The following is a 17370-nucleotide window of genomic DNA, read 5'->3' as shown; positions in this document are numbered from 1 at the left end:
AATAATAGTTAATATAAATATCTTAAGAAAGAGTACAGCGATCTATTTTATTTAGTTTCAAGCACTGTCAATTTTGTTGCGCATTCAAAGATATCCTTGATAATTTGGATTTAGTTCTTATACGACATTTTCATATAATTGTAAAAAGAGACATTTTCAATAAATGTTAAACGTTAAAAAATGAAATTTACTAAGTTATGTCTACTAAACGTATCAACTAACGAACCAACTAGCAGTAAACATTGAATTTTCAATGGAACTCACAAGTTTTATTATAAACTGTATGAAATTTTATCTCAAGTATTCTGTATTATGATTTATGAACATTAAAATGATTAGTACAATTCGAACAATTGTTTATAGTAATACCTTGTGAGTAAGTAGACTTTGAGTTGCTAATTTCATCAGTATTAGAAATGGATAGATACATGGCTGCAGTTTGCCATTTTTGGAATGGCCTTCTAAATTATTGTACTGTAATTATTGTATTAACTTAAAAAACTTGAGGAGAACATTTTCTCAAACGTATGAAGACCAACTAGGTTTGGCGTAATGCGGTTTATGTGCCAATATATTTTCCAATAGGTAATGTGAAAAGAAGAACTTATTTCTGTTTTATTCCTAGGAATTTGGAAAATAATGGCACATATTTTTGTTTGAACCCTAATTTACAAACTTCAGAACTTGTTAAAACGTCAAGATTAACTTACTTATTAAGAATCTAGTACCTTAAAATATTCTCTTACATTAACCGACCACCCCATTTATAACTAGTGGACTCGATTTTATTTAAGGAGATCTTACTGCACAAAGCTGACGGGTTCTTTACTCTAGATTCATCTTCTAGATATGCCGATAAGGTGGAAATTAGAATATGCAATACAATACTGCTGTGCCTTTTTTTTTGGTAATATTTCAAATGTAGCTGTTTTGACTCATCTTCTTGAATACACGGTTTATTATTACTTTTCGTCGTTATATTCGAGAATATTCAACACCAGCATGAACTTTTAACAATAATATAATATAATAATGCGATACTAGTTGTTTTTATAACGCCAATAAAACATTTAACTGTTAAAAGACGTCAAAATCATATTTTGATGGAATTTGAAGTTCCTCCTGTTTTGCGCTGAGATTAGTTTCCAAAGAACTGAACTTGCCACCTCATTAACAGTTTATTATGCCCTTATTGAGTCCCATCTCCGATATGCCCTTCCCTTCTGGGGGACATGCGACTCAGTGTGAGCGAATCTTCAAACTACAAAATAGATCTGCTAGATATTTACTCGGACTAAACAACAGGGCTCACTGCAGGTATTTCTTTAAAATATCAAAAATTTCAACTCTTCCTTTATTATTCATTTTTGAATCCGTTTGCCTAATCGTAAGAACGCTTCTCCAATTTCAGAGGTCGTTGCACGGCTATCCATTTAGGAACGAAGAGCACGACCTTTACTTACCTACTCCACGTTCAGAATTAGTCAAGGGCTCAATATTTTACAATAAAAAAAATGCAGAATCACTTGTCAATAGAAATCAAATCGGTATCATCTTTTCCGGTATTCCGCTATAATTTGAAGGCATATATACTAGAAAGTACCTTCTACTCTGTAAACGACTTCTATTCTAATAATAATATTTAATTCCGGGCATACTTCATACTGGTTTAATTTTGCTATGGACTTATATACTAATTATTACCTATTACATATAATTTTGTTGTTCATTGTGGTTTTCTTCTGTATGTTGAAATTTTATTGTGTTGGTATAATTATTAAGTTATTTTATGTTTTTTTTAGTTTTTCCAAGATTTTTTCTACAAATTGTAACAATTTTTGGACAATAAAGCATTTCTCTCTCTCTCTCTTATTATTATCAAAATAGGACAGTTATATCAGAAATTTCGTATGATATTTGTGTTAAGATTGAAGTTTTGTGAAATAATTCTACTCCATTTGCTCTTCTGGCGAACTTTTCCACGCACAAAATAAAATGTTACTTTTCATATTATAACAAATTCTCACTTCTTTCAATTACTTTCAATTTGTGAAAAGTTCCAAAATCCTGTTTCAACTAAAATTTTTCTAAGCTTAAGTGTTTTCTAACATTTTATTCCTATTATAAAACCAACAAATTATGACTTCGGTCAATGGACATTACTACCGATCATCTGGACAAACTGAATTGCCTACGGATAATTAATCATTTCACTTTGTAAATGGATTTACAGGAATTGGTGTGTTAATTGGACAGTGTGTTATAGATGTACAAACAATTATTCATGAATGGTACGATTTGATTTATTTAATACAATAATTCACATGGAGTTGAGATGGAGGCAGGTTAGAGGGAAGTTAATTTTTCACACCTAGATCATTTTTTAATAAACTGCACTACTTATGTGACATGGTTTCGAAAGAGGATATTTACTGTGAGTCTACGCAATTCCGAACACTAAATTCTATTTGCAATACGAAATTCAAAACATATTCTTTGATGAAGACTTTATTTTTTAGCTAGTAGTGAATTTACAACTGGCGATGGGAAATTTATATTCATTTGCAGTGGAACATTTTATTAATAAACCGTTTCTATATACCACGAATTTCTTCATCCAAATGCCGTATTTATAATCCGAAAAGTTGCGGACGAGCAACGTTTTATTGAACTATTTATTTCCAATATTGCGAATTCATTTCGATATTTCCAAAATTTCATATCAACAGGTATATTACATCACCGGTTTGGTTGGTATTGAAATAAATCGGTGTGATTTTCCAGTTTCCTTACATAAATCCCTAAATCGGAAAACCTCTTTTTAATAATGCTTATAGCTGTATGAATATTGCATCTAGGTTCACAAAGTATTAAGAATCACTATATCACTATTTTTTTTTCATAAAATACTTAAACTCATATTAAACAAAGTGCCAAACAAACGTGTCTCCGCCCTAATCCGGTCCTGCTTAGATGTATTGAAATTTCAAAACTTGACGAAGGCGCGCGACGTCTTTGACTGACTTGTGATGAAATACCCGAAATTCGTATGATCTTTATTTTTATATAACTTTTTATAGCAAGCAGTTTATTTACATTGTTTCTTTTGAATAATTTCTAGGAAGGTCTATTTATTTATTTGTTTTGTTTATTTATTTTTCTAGATCTTGGGATATATAAGGCGCAGTTGATTTCAATTTATAATAAATAGTCGTAGTGAACAGATCTAATTATCCAAATAATCGAAGAATTTAAATTATTTAAGTTAGTTAATTGTAGAGTATAGTATTTAAATAAATTAAAAACGTATCAGACAGTGCTTAACAATTAACCACCCGAATAGAAATTGTACAAATATAAATAAGAAAGACATTACAATACAAAAACTTTAGAAATTACTAAAATTCACATTTTTTCACAATTATTCAGAAGCAATCTTTGAATTCTGAATTGGTATCGTTGAATTGATTTCTCTCAAAATCTTTCAAGATCTTTTGTTTGCCGGAGCACCCAATTTAAACTTATTGGTTACACAATTATGTCCCATATCAACACTAGAAAGGCAGACTGCTATTTTTCAGTTCCGAAAATTTAATTTTTCGGTAGTAGAGTTTGTATATAGTTAAGTTGGAAAAACATACTTTGTTATGAAGGTTAAACAAAATATTCGAAAGATTAAGGGTTGTTTTTGTTCAATATACTTTTATTATTAATCTAATCTACAAATTAAAATCTGTGTTAATTTGTCATACTATTACCTTATTTGATACGGAAAAATTTATAATTAATAAAACACTTTAAAAAAATAATTTGGTTTTCTGCTCATAGTTCGTATAAATATAAGTAAGTATAAATATTTTCGAATTTAAAAGAAGATCCTCAAGGAGGAGGAAATTTATTAAAAACAGTTCTAATTCCTTGAATTGTACCTCTATTATTTATAATTGTAGTTTAACGCTGAAAAGAACCTTTTGCTCATATTTACTATCATCGCCTCGTAAGCAAGTACTTGAAGCAAATTGAAAAATATTTAAAAAATATGGTTCAATCGAAATAATCTGGAAAATTTTATTCCTGTTAAAATTTTTTATGAATTTTAATGAATTTTCTTCATTTCCGTAATTTTTTTGCTTTTGCTTTCAGCAATTGGTAAGAAGTCATAATTCTGACGAGTATTTGAAGTAGCTAGAAAACTATAAATCCATTCGTTTTACATTAATAGCAATTACTCGTATTACTGAATATTTTGCTAATAATCACTTCATTTTCCAGAAACATGGTACTACCTCAAAACCTCTAAAAGCTGTGAGATTGGATGTAGCGGAACAAGAAAAAATAGCAAAAACCGGTCTGGAAATGAAACTAGCTACCACAGAAATGGATGCTGAAACTGACAAGTGGCAAGAAAATAACAGTAACGCTCAGCTAGAGGTAATGTTTTATGAATAATTTTAAATATGCTGGTAATTTTCACACACAATTATATCATTTATTGCACTTGTTTTCTGAAAACACGCTTAATTGAAATATGATTTTTAACATTGCCATTGTTTTAACATAATTTCATGTAGATTGAAATTCAATATATATTTTACAAATTCATTAGCTTTGACTACTTCAGTAAGTGAACCTAACAAATAGCAAATTCTATAATTTATTATTCTATGAACTTTGCTTGTAAGGGTTATTTAATATGGCCGATAGTATGGATTGTTATTTCAAATGGATAAAATCATTGAGAAATACTGCAAAAGTTCTCTTTTGATTTTTGTTACACTTAATTACTATAATTGCGGAGTGGTTACCAAATTTGCAATATATTAGCAAAAATTAGAATAATACACAGATGTAGCATAAGTGCAACAACTTCGACGTTCCAAAAAACTGTTGATTTTGACATGTAATCAATAATCATTTGTCTAAGAAGAAAATAAGTTTTTAATTATAATAAAATATGATTATGTGCGTAGAAATCATCAAAAATAATTTGTATTGTAATCGAAAATTGCTCTAATTGAAAGTGTTTGCCGTAACTGCCCAACTTTATGTTCTCTAACACTCCCGAATTTTCCACTACTCAAATGTACACCATCTGTCTTATCTTTAGCTATATATATATATAGGTTTTCTGTAAAGTCTGTCATGATAGAATAAATAGTCTTTAAAAGTTTTCACTATATGACAGTAGTTCTTTTATTACTTTTCTATTAGGATACAAGTTATTGAAGTTCATACTAATTTGATCAATTGAAGCAATCAATGCATTATTTAAACATTGCCGGAACTGTAAACTATAGACCCCTAATGTAAAACTTGTACATCAATTGAAACATCAATAAAAAATAAAGTTCCCGTATATTACGTCAACCGCTAAATAATTTTCTTCAAAATTATTGAGCTAAAACAATAACTACAACATTACATGGTATTAGAATTATAGAAAAACGTATAAAATAGAAGAAAATACTTTGTAAAATGGCTAAGAATGACACAGTATCTGGAACAAAACCGCCATATAAGCTACAAATTGACTTGGACAAATCAAAGTGCTGGAAAAAGTGGTTAAAAGTTTTAATGGTATGCAATCGCTGTTCATTTAGATAAAAAACCAGCTGAAGTCCATACAGCAACATTTATGGCAGTGATAGGCTCAGAAGCAATCGAAATATATAACAGTGTTAACGTTTGCGAGGCAGACAAAAATCATTAAAGATAAATTTAAAGAGTACTTCGTTCCCAAAACGAATACATCGTTTGTAAGATACATATTTTTCAAAATTGTACAAAACGAAGGTGAACAATTCAATGAATTTTCAACTAGAATCAAAACTCCGACGAGCAAATGCAAATTTGACAATTCACTCGAAGAAATGCTAAAAGACAATATAATGTTTTGCATCCAATCGAATCAAGTAAGAGAGAAATTGTTAACAGAAGATAAACTAGACTTGACCAAAGCTTACCAATCTGTAATACTTGTGAACAAACTTCTAAACGACTAGACGAGTTCGAAGCTCGAAAAGTATTAGTAGTGAGAAATAAAGGTATCAAAAAATAACAAAATGAATATTTTGACTGCAAGAGATGTGATACAGAACATAAATGCAGGGAATATCCAGCATTAAAAAAAAACGCAATAGAAATGGTAACTTTGCCAATATGTGCCGCAATAAGAAGATATTCTTTTAAAAGACCGTTTGGAATATCATCAGCACCTGAAATATTCCACGAAATTATAACAAATTTGCTCAGTAAGTTTAAAAAAAAAGACAGTATCAATCGATGACATTTTTATATATGCAAAATGTAGAGAAGAACTTCAAAAAACGTTAGTTAAGTCGTAGAAATACCAATGAAATCAGGCTCCAAATCTAATAAAAATAAAGGAATTTTGGAATCGGAAGGAATAAATTTCTTAAGGCACATTGTATCAGCAGAAGGACTAGAAGCAGGCCCTGAAAAAGTAGAAGCTATACAGGCAATGAAGACACCAAAGAACAAAATAGAGCTACAGTGAGACTCTCTATTACCTAATACAAGACCAGAGAATTTTGAAAAAGTTGGTCATTTCTAATGGGACAAGGCAAGAGTGATAGAAAAGCATAAAGGTCTACCAAGATGTGTAATCATTCAAACTAATCAAGACCGAATCCATCCTAGATAGAAACTTTATTCATCTTCACAAGACGCAAGCAGACATAACAAGAAACAGAGTAGTAGTTCCTGAAATTAACTACACAGCTGAACCAGCAGTACCACTGGTTCATAACGAGAACAATCATCAGCTATTTCTAAATCACAGTAAAAACGAGCTCGTCACCAAACACTTCTAATCATTTGCAGAAGTCAAACCTGGCTTAACCATCGACGGCACTAAGATCATCAAAATTTGGTATTAAACAATTAAACCTATAAATTATTCTGATGGTAATTAAAAATTAATATGTTAAGTCAAAATGTAAGTTCAAAAAGCAATGTTTTTAGTGTAATTTTCCAGACAAAACAAGAGATATAATAATAACATAAATACCACTATAATATCGGCCACATTAGAACATAAAATTTAAAAAAAGATGTGCAAACCGTTTCAAGGTAATTGAAGCATTCCACACTTAAAAATCATAGTATATCGAAATTATATTGATAGATTAATCAAAACACGAATGAATAGTAACAAATACCATCTTTAGGAGAACAATGATATTGTGAAGAGGGCAAAAAACATGTCTGCTATGGCGTTTTCTATGTACCAATTCACAAAGGGTGAAGGAGATCTGAAAACAACTCAAGATTTGTTCACGCAAGCAGAATATTTTGCAGAAGAAGCTAACAGACTCTACAAGGTCATAAGACAATTCAGCTATCAGGTGAGTGTATTTTTCAATATAATTATGCTTAAGTTATAAAATCAAAAAACCATTACCAGCTGGGTTATTAATTTTGGAAATAAAAAAGACACTAGGATAGATGTTTTTTTTTATTATCCTGATTAATGGAATATATTTAAACACACCGTATATTTTCTTACCTCCAATTTACACATTTCGCTATTAACTATACATAAATGCCTAAATAATTTTAAATGCTCACACATGTCTACTAATAATGATTCAAGCTATCGTTTTTCGGTCTTATTCTTCTCGCCGATCATCTGAATTCTTATAGTGAAATATTTTCTGAGGAACCCGATTCTGAGAATTTTTCTGTGCATTCTAGGCTTACACAAGAATGTGATTTAACTATATTCACGCAAAGTTAAATATGGTATCATGCATATGGTGTCCGTTATTGTCATTACGCTACATTAAACTACCTCTAAGTTTAGTTACACTACATACAGCAAATGTACAGGTATATCTGTTGGACAAATGTTTTTAAGGCGATCCAGGATTGAAGTGGGTTTTATTCCTGAACGAAGTGAGAACGTTGACAAACATTGCATCGAGTTAAATTGGAATTTCCGAATCAAATAGCGATATACTACACCTTTTTCTACCACTTCATCAACATTTAAACTGTGTAACACGCTTCATCTGAGGTATTAGTTTGAATGTTACTGAAGTGGTATGTGGACAGTGTATTAAACAAATCTTACATTAATTTTTCAAGAAACAAACTCACATAAATAAAACCTCTTTACTATAAGTAATTTATAAGGATAAAATTTGAATTATTGATGATCAAGTAAAAAGGAGTAGAAAATGTAATCACAAAACTGTCTCCTTAGTTTTAGTAGAAATATAGGGGGATTAATATTTTAATGAGCGTAGATTACAAATTCAGTGTGGATGAACGAGCGACTATCACTAAAATAAGAATTCTTTCCATTCCATGATGCTAAATTAAACAAATTGCAAAAAAATCACAACTCACTCCATCGACTGTTGTGGTGTATTGTTACGTTGAACGATAACGCTTATATCTTATGTCGACTCCGGAGAGTAATGTAAATAAAGACACCTGGTATATAATTACACACTAAATATCGGCCAAGTTAAATACATATAAACATATTAAATGCAACTATTAACTTTATACATTACTTGGATAACCTAACCATATTCATTTATATCTCGATTATATACAATTCTATTTACCACTACACAATACACATACACTATACAACTATTTTATATGATTATCAACTATCTATACATATTTTCTTTCATGGCCATTGTCTTTTATTATCTGACTAGTAGTAAACAATTCTCGTTTTTTCAATCACACAGATTGTTTGTATACATAAATTTCTAAATTAACTTTTGAATGTTTAACTATATTATGAACGTAATTTTGGTTTCTATCTACTTTGTCCTCGCGTCAGTTCACCTTTGTTCATATTGGCTTTTTATGACCTTCAGAGTTGTACTGTACCATCGCATTTTGATAAGCTGCCTGTCTTTCAAAAATAAAAAAAAATTTTATAACGGAAGAGATCTAAGATCAAGACGATTTAGAAACATGAATATATATATATATATATATATATATATATATATATATATATATATATATATATATATATAAGAAATTAAAGAAATTTACATATAACTAATACATGAATGCTCTTTATCGAGGCATAACCACCGCATCATTGTTTTTCTTAAAACTGTTATTTCTTGGCAGGAAAACAATCCAGTCCGTTGTGCAGTCATCTTTTTGTATGGCATGATTCCAATATTTTAGTTACAAACAGTAATAAATTTACATTTGTCCAGTATCTAAACAAAAACGTTTGCGAAGAAATTGGCACACAGAATAGATTATTTATTTTCTAGGTACAATTCAAAATTTACCGTTATTGAAATATAGTCAGCGAATTTATCGATCAACCAACTATTTGCGACGCAATATTCACGTATTATTTATAGGTCGACTATCCTAACTAAGCCCTCCACCTCGGGAATTTTAAGATGCGTTGTAACAACTTATGCCCGTCAATACCCATTGCTTATACAATGGTACAGTTTCTTTTGGTTAATTCCTAAAAATAACCCAGAAGCCCTATACTTTGTTTATATGAAATTGGACTTAGAGAGTGAGGTTGTCCATACTAACCTAACCTAAAAATTTTCTCTTGAGAATTTTATGAGCACATAATCTGTAGACACAATTTTTATTTATATTTTTCCTCAATCTAAATTTCTACAGATATCAACTCCATTGTTCTTTTTCATAGATGTAATGGAAACATTTTTTTATATTAAACAATATTTTGACAGTATGTGTTTCTTTGGCAAGTATCTACATCTATAACAATTATTTTTCTTCATTTACATTTTGTGTTATTCTGATTGAAATCTATTTTTTTGTGAATAGAAATTTTGAGGTTTAGTCGCATACAGCCTGAGCATATTAAAAATCAAAATTTTTTATTTCATTAATTTTTCCTTAATTCTGAAAGACTAGTTATCGCAAAAACGAAACTTTCTCAAAACCTGCCGGTAATTAGATATTCTAAATGTCATTAATGCATAATTAATCCATATTCAGAACCGTTTGCGCAGGGTGACTATACATCGTTTCTGCGCATCTAATTCAATTTAAGATCAACCACTTTTGCTAGTCTCTCACTACGCCGTCATTACTTTTCAAATTTATACCTTGTTAAAGATTGTTCAAATTTATCGTTAAGGTGTATTGAATAATGGAAATGCGTGTAAATCCTGTAACGTTCATGGTAAATATGGTCTAGTGTTTTGAATAAAAACTTGACACGAAAAGTGAATGAGTAAATTTGCGTACAGTACTAAATATCATCCAAATTTCAAGTGATACCAAAACTGAACGTATCTATTCGTAAGCAGCTTTTAGAAAATGAAGACAAATTGAATGAAACTGTTACTAAGTGGTTTAACGGCGGCGGTGGATGTTGAGTGATAATACCAGTACTTAACCAATGTAATGATGTAAAGTGAAAAACTGTTTTTGTGATACAATTTACAAAACTGAATTTTCTCCTACTCGATTACAAGATGGCTCTTACTCAAAAAATAATCCTTGTACTTTACTTGAACTTATAATTGTTTTCCTAGGCCCATGACAATATGGTTGTGATCTACATTACATGGTTCTCAAAAATGAGTTTATATACGAGGATATACTTATAAATTCTTAGCTTACTATAGAACCAAACAAAATTTCAATATGTTTTATTACTCAACATATTCTCCTCTTAATTCGATATATTTATTACAGTGAACCTGCAACGTCTCTAGACCTTTCAAAAAAAATGTTTCTTCTTGCTCGGCAAACCAGACCTCCACAGCTTTTATTAACTCCTTGTTGGAAGAAAATTTACGACTTTTTAAACTTTTTTTCAGTTGAGGAAAGAGATGATAGTCGGACGGAGCCAAATCTGGTGAATAAGGGGGGTGTTCTAGTAATTCAAACCCTAAATTACGAATTTTTTGCATGGCAACAAGAGATTTGTGTGCACGGGCGTTGTCCTGCAAAAACAAAACACCTTTGGACAACTTTCCGCGTCTTTTTTCTTCAATTTTTTCCCGTAGAGTGGTCAATAATGTTGAATAGTAGTCTCCAGTTATTGTTCTTCCCTTATCCAAAAAATCAATCATGATTACTCCATGGCAATCCTAAAAAACTGAAGCAAGAACTTTTCCAGCAGATTTCGGAATGCGAAATTTCTTAGGTCTTGGAGAACCAGAGTGTCGCTATTCCATCGAATGCTGCTTTGTTTCTGGATTGTAGAAATGTACCCAAGTCTCATTCATAGTAACAATTCGGTTTAAGAAGTCTACATCGTTTTCAAATCGAGCACAGATCGAACGGCGGCGCTTCTACCCTTGTACGCTTTTGGTCAACTTTCATACATTTGGAGATCCATTTTGCAGCAATTTCTCATATCCAAACTGACGTAAACTATATGATGAACGTGTTCCTATGAAATATTCAGTGCTTCAGATATCCGTTTTAGCCCAATTCGACGGTCTGATAAAATCATGTCATGAACTGCATCAATATTTTCGGGGACTGACACAGAAACTGGCCTTCCCGATCGGTCACCATCTTCAATGGAAAATTTACCTCTTTTGAAGTTTGCAGTTCAAATTTTCACGGTCGCATACGAAGTACATTGATCACCAAGGGTATTAAGCATATCTTCATAAATCTGCTTACCTCTTAACCCTTTTAAATACAGGTACTTGATGATGGCTCGATACTCCAATTTTTCGATTTTCACAATTTCGGTGAATTTTTTTTAATTAAATTTATTGCTCAACTCTGGTTTACTTTTTTGACGTCAAACTTTACACAGACACTTCTAATAAGTTATTGTTCGTTTCTATAGTAACGCATTATTTTGTTTATGCATGGAACTGGTCAGAAAATTACTACACTACACTACAAATCTCATTTTTAAAGGGAATTCTATTCGCTATAACCTACCATTAATATATGACAATTATGAAACGTATATAATTCTTGTTCTCATTCACTTAATGCACAAATTGCTTCATGAAAAGATTTATTATTATTTTTTCTGAACAACAATCTGAACACATATTCATTTGATGAAAAACTGCTATTATTGAATACACATATAACTAATATTAATCTATTAGAATATTTGCCACATTCGGATTGAATAATGCTAATTTTTTATTCGGTAGGTTCCTTGTGGTGCTAATAAAAAAGAACTTCTTGCCCATTTAGACAAGGTACCAACATTTGTTCAGCGTTTACAGTTCACTGTGAAGGATCACACCGTAGGAAAAGCCGCTACATTTACAAAAGTCGATAATGTGATACAGGAAACTAAAAATCTTATGAATGTTATTTCAAAAGTTGTAACTACATGTTTCGAATGCGCAACCAAAGTAAGTATTACATATTTCCTTCATTTTTCTTCTACAATTCTTACGGAATGTTTTTATTTCAATTAGTTATTTTTCAATATAATGTTGGCACATGGTTAGATGGATTCATATGGTACCTGAAAATACTTTTCTCCAAAACCATTTTAATTCTTTTGATGACAAATGTATAATATGATGATGATAATCATTTTATGATGGAGTACAAAACCTTTGACTGAATAAATCCCAGTAATTTTAAAACAAAATGTTCGTTATACATTACAATATTTAATGTCAAAATTTTATATTTATATAGTTTGAATAATCATATTATTTCATTAATACCAAATTAAAATAAACTGAAAAATGTACACTAAACATCTTTGGTTTTACAAAAATTAATTTGAAATATTAAATTTCTCATAGGTTTCTGCTGATTCTATTCTGAACTCTCACTTGAATGTAAACTTAAAATTTCCATAACAATAAAGATATTTAACAAATAGGCTCGTATTTTCATTCGAATTTTCACATACAATTTTAAAAATATAGATAATGTCGTCGATAATATTGTTGTATTGAAACAATGTCATTTTGATGTCCATTTTCCTGGAATGTGTAAAATTTTACTACCAAATACCAAATTTTAATCAACTTGTGCATTCATTTCTCATCCATGCTTTTAGATCCTTAACATTTTTGGGTTTGCTTTTCAAGTAGTTCATAAACAGATGTCCAAAAAATGTTGAGATCTGTAAATCTAGAATGAAGATACCATATCCACAGTGATACAGAAATATTTCATTCTAAAGTTATAAATCATTTCCAGAAGTAGGCTTCTCTTGTAACTGAATAGAGTTTACTCACAAAATGGAAAGACCAGATCTAATTATTATGTATTCATACCAAATGATTTTGAATGCCAGGACAAAGCTATAGTTTAGCACTTTTTCTGAAATACAGTACTTTCTCATTTCTATCTATCAAATTTGGTTTTTTTGTAAAAAATAGTTTTTAAAGCTGGTATATCAACAAATGTCTACACAAAATTTCATATTGTCATTTGACCTTGATTATTACTATGTATTTCATTTAATATCTGTTGTGTTTCTATTGAAAAATATTTTTAACGAAGAGAAGAACAACAAATTTATAACCTAACATTCTTTTTGCTATGTCTGTTATTCAATGTCTAAATTTCTCTCTAATTCTACTCTACACTATAATTCTGAATTGAATACAGAAGCTAAAAAGAAGTCTTGTAAATAAAAAAACTCTAAATTTGAAAAAATATATTGTAAACCCCGAAACACATTTAAATGCTATAAAAATAATGATTTTGTCGAACAATAATAGAAAAACTTCTTATTTGTGTCTTCGTTCTATCTACTCCTTAAAGAATGTTTCCTTTCTAGTTATGCAGTCAGTGATAATTTTATGAAATAATTTTTGATTAATCAAAGCTGTCCTCATGTTTGAAATGAAACAATATGAACCAATGTTTGCTTGCAATATAAGACTACTACTATAACTGTCATTAAAAAAATCCAAAAATTCCAAAGCTGTATTTAGTTTTAATGTAATTGTTCATATTAGTTATAGTTAGTTCAATATAGTGTCTAATAGATACAAAAACTGTTAACTTTCATCACTTCAAAATTTGATGTATAAAATGAAGAAACTGTTTCAAACACTTTATTGTAAATCATTAAATGTATTTTCCTGTGAAAAACAGAAACAAAATTAAATAAAAATCTAAAGTTTGCATATAATTGTTACCATCATCTTCATTATCATTATTAAATTTATTTTCATTAGTATTCTGGATTGGTAAGCAATATATTTTATATTACATAAAGTCAAAATTCTTGGAATTCTCATATTTGTCAGAAAGAGTCACTATTATGTTATGTCAAAGTACATTTAATTTGGTTATGTATCCAATGCAAATTGGCAAAATAAAATGTTTTGGAATCTGAAAGAAACCAGTTTAGAGTGAAATCAAAAATGCAGCCATATTTGGTGTGTCCTTCTCCAGTCTGTAGTAAGGCGTTAACTCGCCTGTACTTGAAAACAATAAGGACGTCAGTGGTATCTATCGGGATGTTTGTCCATGATTCTGGGGTCGCAAGTGTGAGTTCCTGGAGGGTAATAGGAGAATTCATTTGATGTTTCCAATATATCTATCCCCTGGGAAAATGTCGGGGATGAGAATCAACTGCGTACGATGACGATGCATTATGCCTACCCAAAACATTACTCCTTGATATGGAACAAATTCTCTGAGAAGAGATAGTATTTCTGATCGCGCAGATTCTCTTCTGAACACCCTTATCTGGGTTCCTGTGCGGATATAGGTAACCTGGATACTCTTAATGTATCCTAAATTGAAAATTGGCTACATCAAGTATCCGCCGTATTGTGATATTAGAAATGAATCGACCATATTATATTCTTCTAAAATAGTTCGATTCCGACTATTCGGATAACTTAAGCGCGTCTAGTCTATCTGCGATTCGAGATTCGGCAAGTCGTCATCATCCAGAGCCACTATGTTCGCTCTATTGGACACTGAAATTCTATTTCCAGGCATTTTTGCTTAACTTAACTTAACTTAACACACCAAATCTATATAAACCACCTTTCAAACATTTGTATTTAAAATTGTGGGCAATTGTTTTTGTTGGGTAGTGAAGTTGTAATGAATAAAGATTAAAGCCATGATTAATAATTCAGTTTAAAATTTACCAAGAATTTTGGCGGTGTTAGGAGTGTTATAGAATTGTTAATATTATGTTTAATCTGAATCCATCTAACCATTGCTGACATCTGATGGAATGTTTCTACTCAATCTAGTTCTCTATAGAGTTGCCACAAAGAGTTAGAATACCATGTGCAACATTAGATGGTAGGCCATTACCAGACCAATTAAGTTCACAAGTCCTTCGTAGAATCGTTACATTTCAAAGCTCTACAACGCCAAGATAGCACGTTGGTGATTTATTTATCTTTAATTTTGTTGGCACTAACAAGTTTTCGTGAATTCTATCTCTAACTATTCTATTTGCCAATTATCTTATGATTCTAGTTTTGGCAAAAAGTAGAAATTTTTTAAAGAATTGGGGTAAATTCAAATAAGAGTACGTATAATGATTGCTCAACATTAATAGAGATACCAGAATAAAAATTAAATAATCTCAGAAAAACATAATACATGAAGATTTGATGCGATTTTGATTTAGAATTTTTTTTACATCTTCTGAAATACAGATATTTGAAACCCGATTGTACTGTCGGAATTCAAGATAGAATATAATAGTCCTTTGTCGCATTCAAAATTGAAAAGTCCTTATTTTTTTAATTTTTTCAAAATACTGTGATATTTAACTGAAACAACCGTGCAGAAGTGATGACACTTTCAATATGCTATCATAATAAAATAATTTCAAAAAGTTATACCATTATCCCTGTCAATATTAGGTGAAGAAAATAAGCCGCGTACGGTTTTTGGGCAGTACACAGATGAAAGTACTTGTCTGCAGGAAATTGAAGAAACAAGAATCCAATATAAGTGCAGCGACGACCTGTTCTTGTAGTCGTATAGAATTTAACACATAAATTATAGTTAAAAACATTGTAAATGTAAAAAAAATAATAATATGAAAACTAACTGTTCTAAAATCACGTAATGCTTTTTAACACATTGTTTTCAACCAACTTCGAATACCAAAATAAAACTAATAGAAACTTTACACTTTTTGAAGAGTTGCATTTATGTAAAAGTGTGATTTTAGCCACTTAACTTCACAGCGCGTAAAATAATCTTTAAGGAATTCTACATGACGACTACAATCGTTGTGGTAGTGGCGAAAATGTTACTAATGATGTCATGACTAGCGCTCACGACGACCTATGACAAGACGTAGGTGGAAGTGAGCGATGAAAGAATTTTCGAAACTCAAATCGACAACCGAGAATGATACAATCGAATAAAAAATCATATTTGGTTTCGCAAGTCTTGAGTAATTGTTACAATTATTTTCTGACATTACATTCGGGTCGTGAAAATGTAATATTGTATGTTACCTTTATATGTTGTTATAACTCACTAAAATTTTGATTATTTGTGCTACTATTATTATATCTGACTAAATATATTGCCCTTTAAAATATACTACTTTTTGCTAAAATTTTGGTCGTTTTCCAAAAGAACACAATAACACTTCACCATCAGACAAAATTACCCACCAATGATGAAAATTATACATCTAGTACTTAAGGAGAGTAAACTTTTCGAAACATATTTATTCGACAATTATCTAAATTTCACTTAGATGATTCTACTTATTGATTTGTATATAATATTTCAACTCACGGAAATCGTAAGTGATAATCTTCGACAACCAAGAAGCATCATTATTTTACTAGTAAGAGAAGATCGTTTGTGGGATACTACTACTCAAAAATGTTATAAGAAATTAAATCTTACCGATATCATGGACCACCTTGATTCCCTTGTTAAGAACACACGGCCAAGGAGGTGTTAAACTGATAAGATGAGGAAATAGAAAGGCATTCGAAAAAAGAAATTCTAGTAACTAGACACCATCAAACTTTGGGGCCCAGATCCGTCAACGATCTAAATTAGTATAATGGTTGCCAATATTCAGTAAATGAATAGGGCACTTAAGAAAAGAAGCAGATATTTTATAGTTGAGATTCACTTTTTCTTGTTCACTACCAGTTCAATGATTTAGAATAGTGAGTGTATTATGTCGGAATAAGCCTACATTATAATAATTACAATAAATTGTATCAAAAATTATGCGTCCATTTACCGACTACATGGGATATTTAGGATGATATTATGATATCTTTATCCCAGATGGCTTCCATATTTTGAAATTTGATAATTATACAAGGTGTTTAGGATCTCAATGCCAAAGTATCGAGAACTAGAAGAAAGAAAATGACGTGAGAAATTCGAATAAAAGTTTATCATATGAGCCTTCATTTGGACTTGAAGCTTCCATCATAATCATTTTCTAAA

At 30.4% G+C, this 17370-nt stretch overlaps 1 protein-coding gene across 5 annotated transcripts in view; it reads left to right on the top strand.

Annotated features, from left to right (window-relative positions):
• LOC130452756 (alpha-catulin) overlaps positions 1-17370 on the top strand; it is a 298775-nt gene that overhangs the window by 265150 nt on the left and 16255 nt on the right. For 3 of the 5 annotated variants that reach the window (XM_056792178.1, XM_056792175.1, XM_056792179.1), the window contains 4 exons: positions 4273-4431; positions 7191-7367; positions 12135-12341; positions 15801-16000. In XM_056792178.1, coding sequence (XP_056648156.1) covers positions 4273-4431; positions 7191-7367; positions 12135-12341; positions 15801-15938 — 681 coding nt within the window. In that variant the 3' untranslated portion in view covers positions 15939-16000. Of the gene's footprint in view, positions 1-4272; positions 4432-7190; positions 7368-12134; positions 12342-15800; positions 16001-17370 lie in introns of those variants that run through there. The other 2 variants (XM_056792176.1, XM_056792174.1) reach the window with 1 other exon arrangement.

The sequence above is a fragment of the Diorhabda sublineata genome, chromosome 2, assembly GCF_026230105.1.
Source record: "Diorhabda sublineata isolate icDioSubl1.1 chromosome 2, icDioSubl1.1, whole genome shotgun sequence".
Taxonomy (NCBI): domain Eukaryota; kingdom Metazoa; phylum Arthropoda; class Insecta; order Coleoptera; family Chrysomelidae; genus Diorhabda; species Diorhabda sublineata.
Note: the sequence above shows the minus strand (reverse complement) of the source record. Positions and strands in the feature narration are given on the sequence as shown.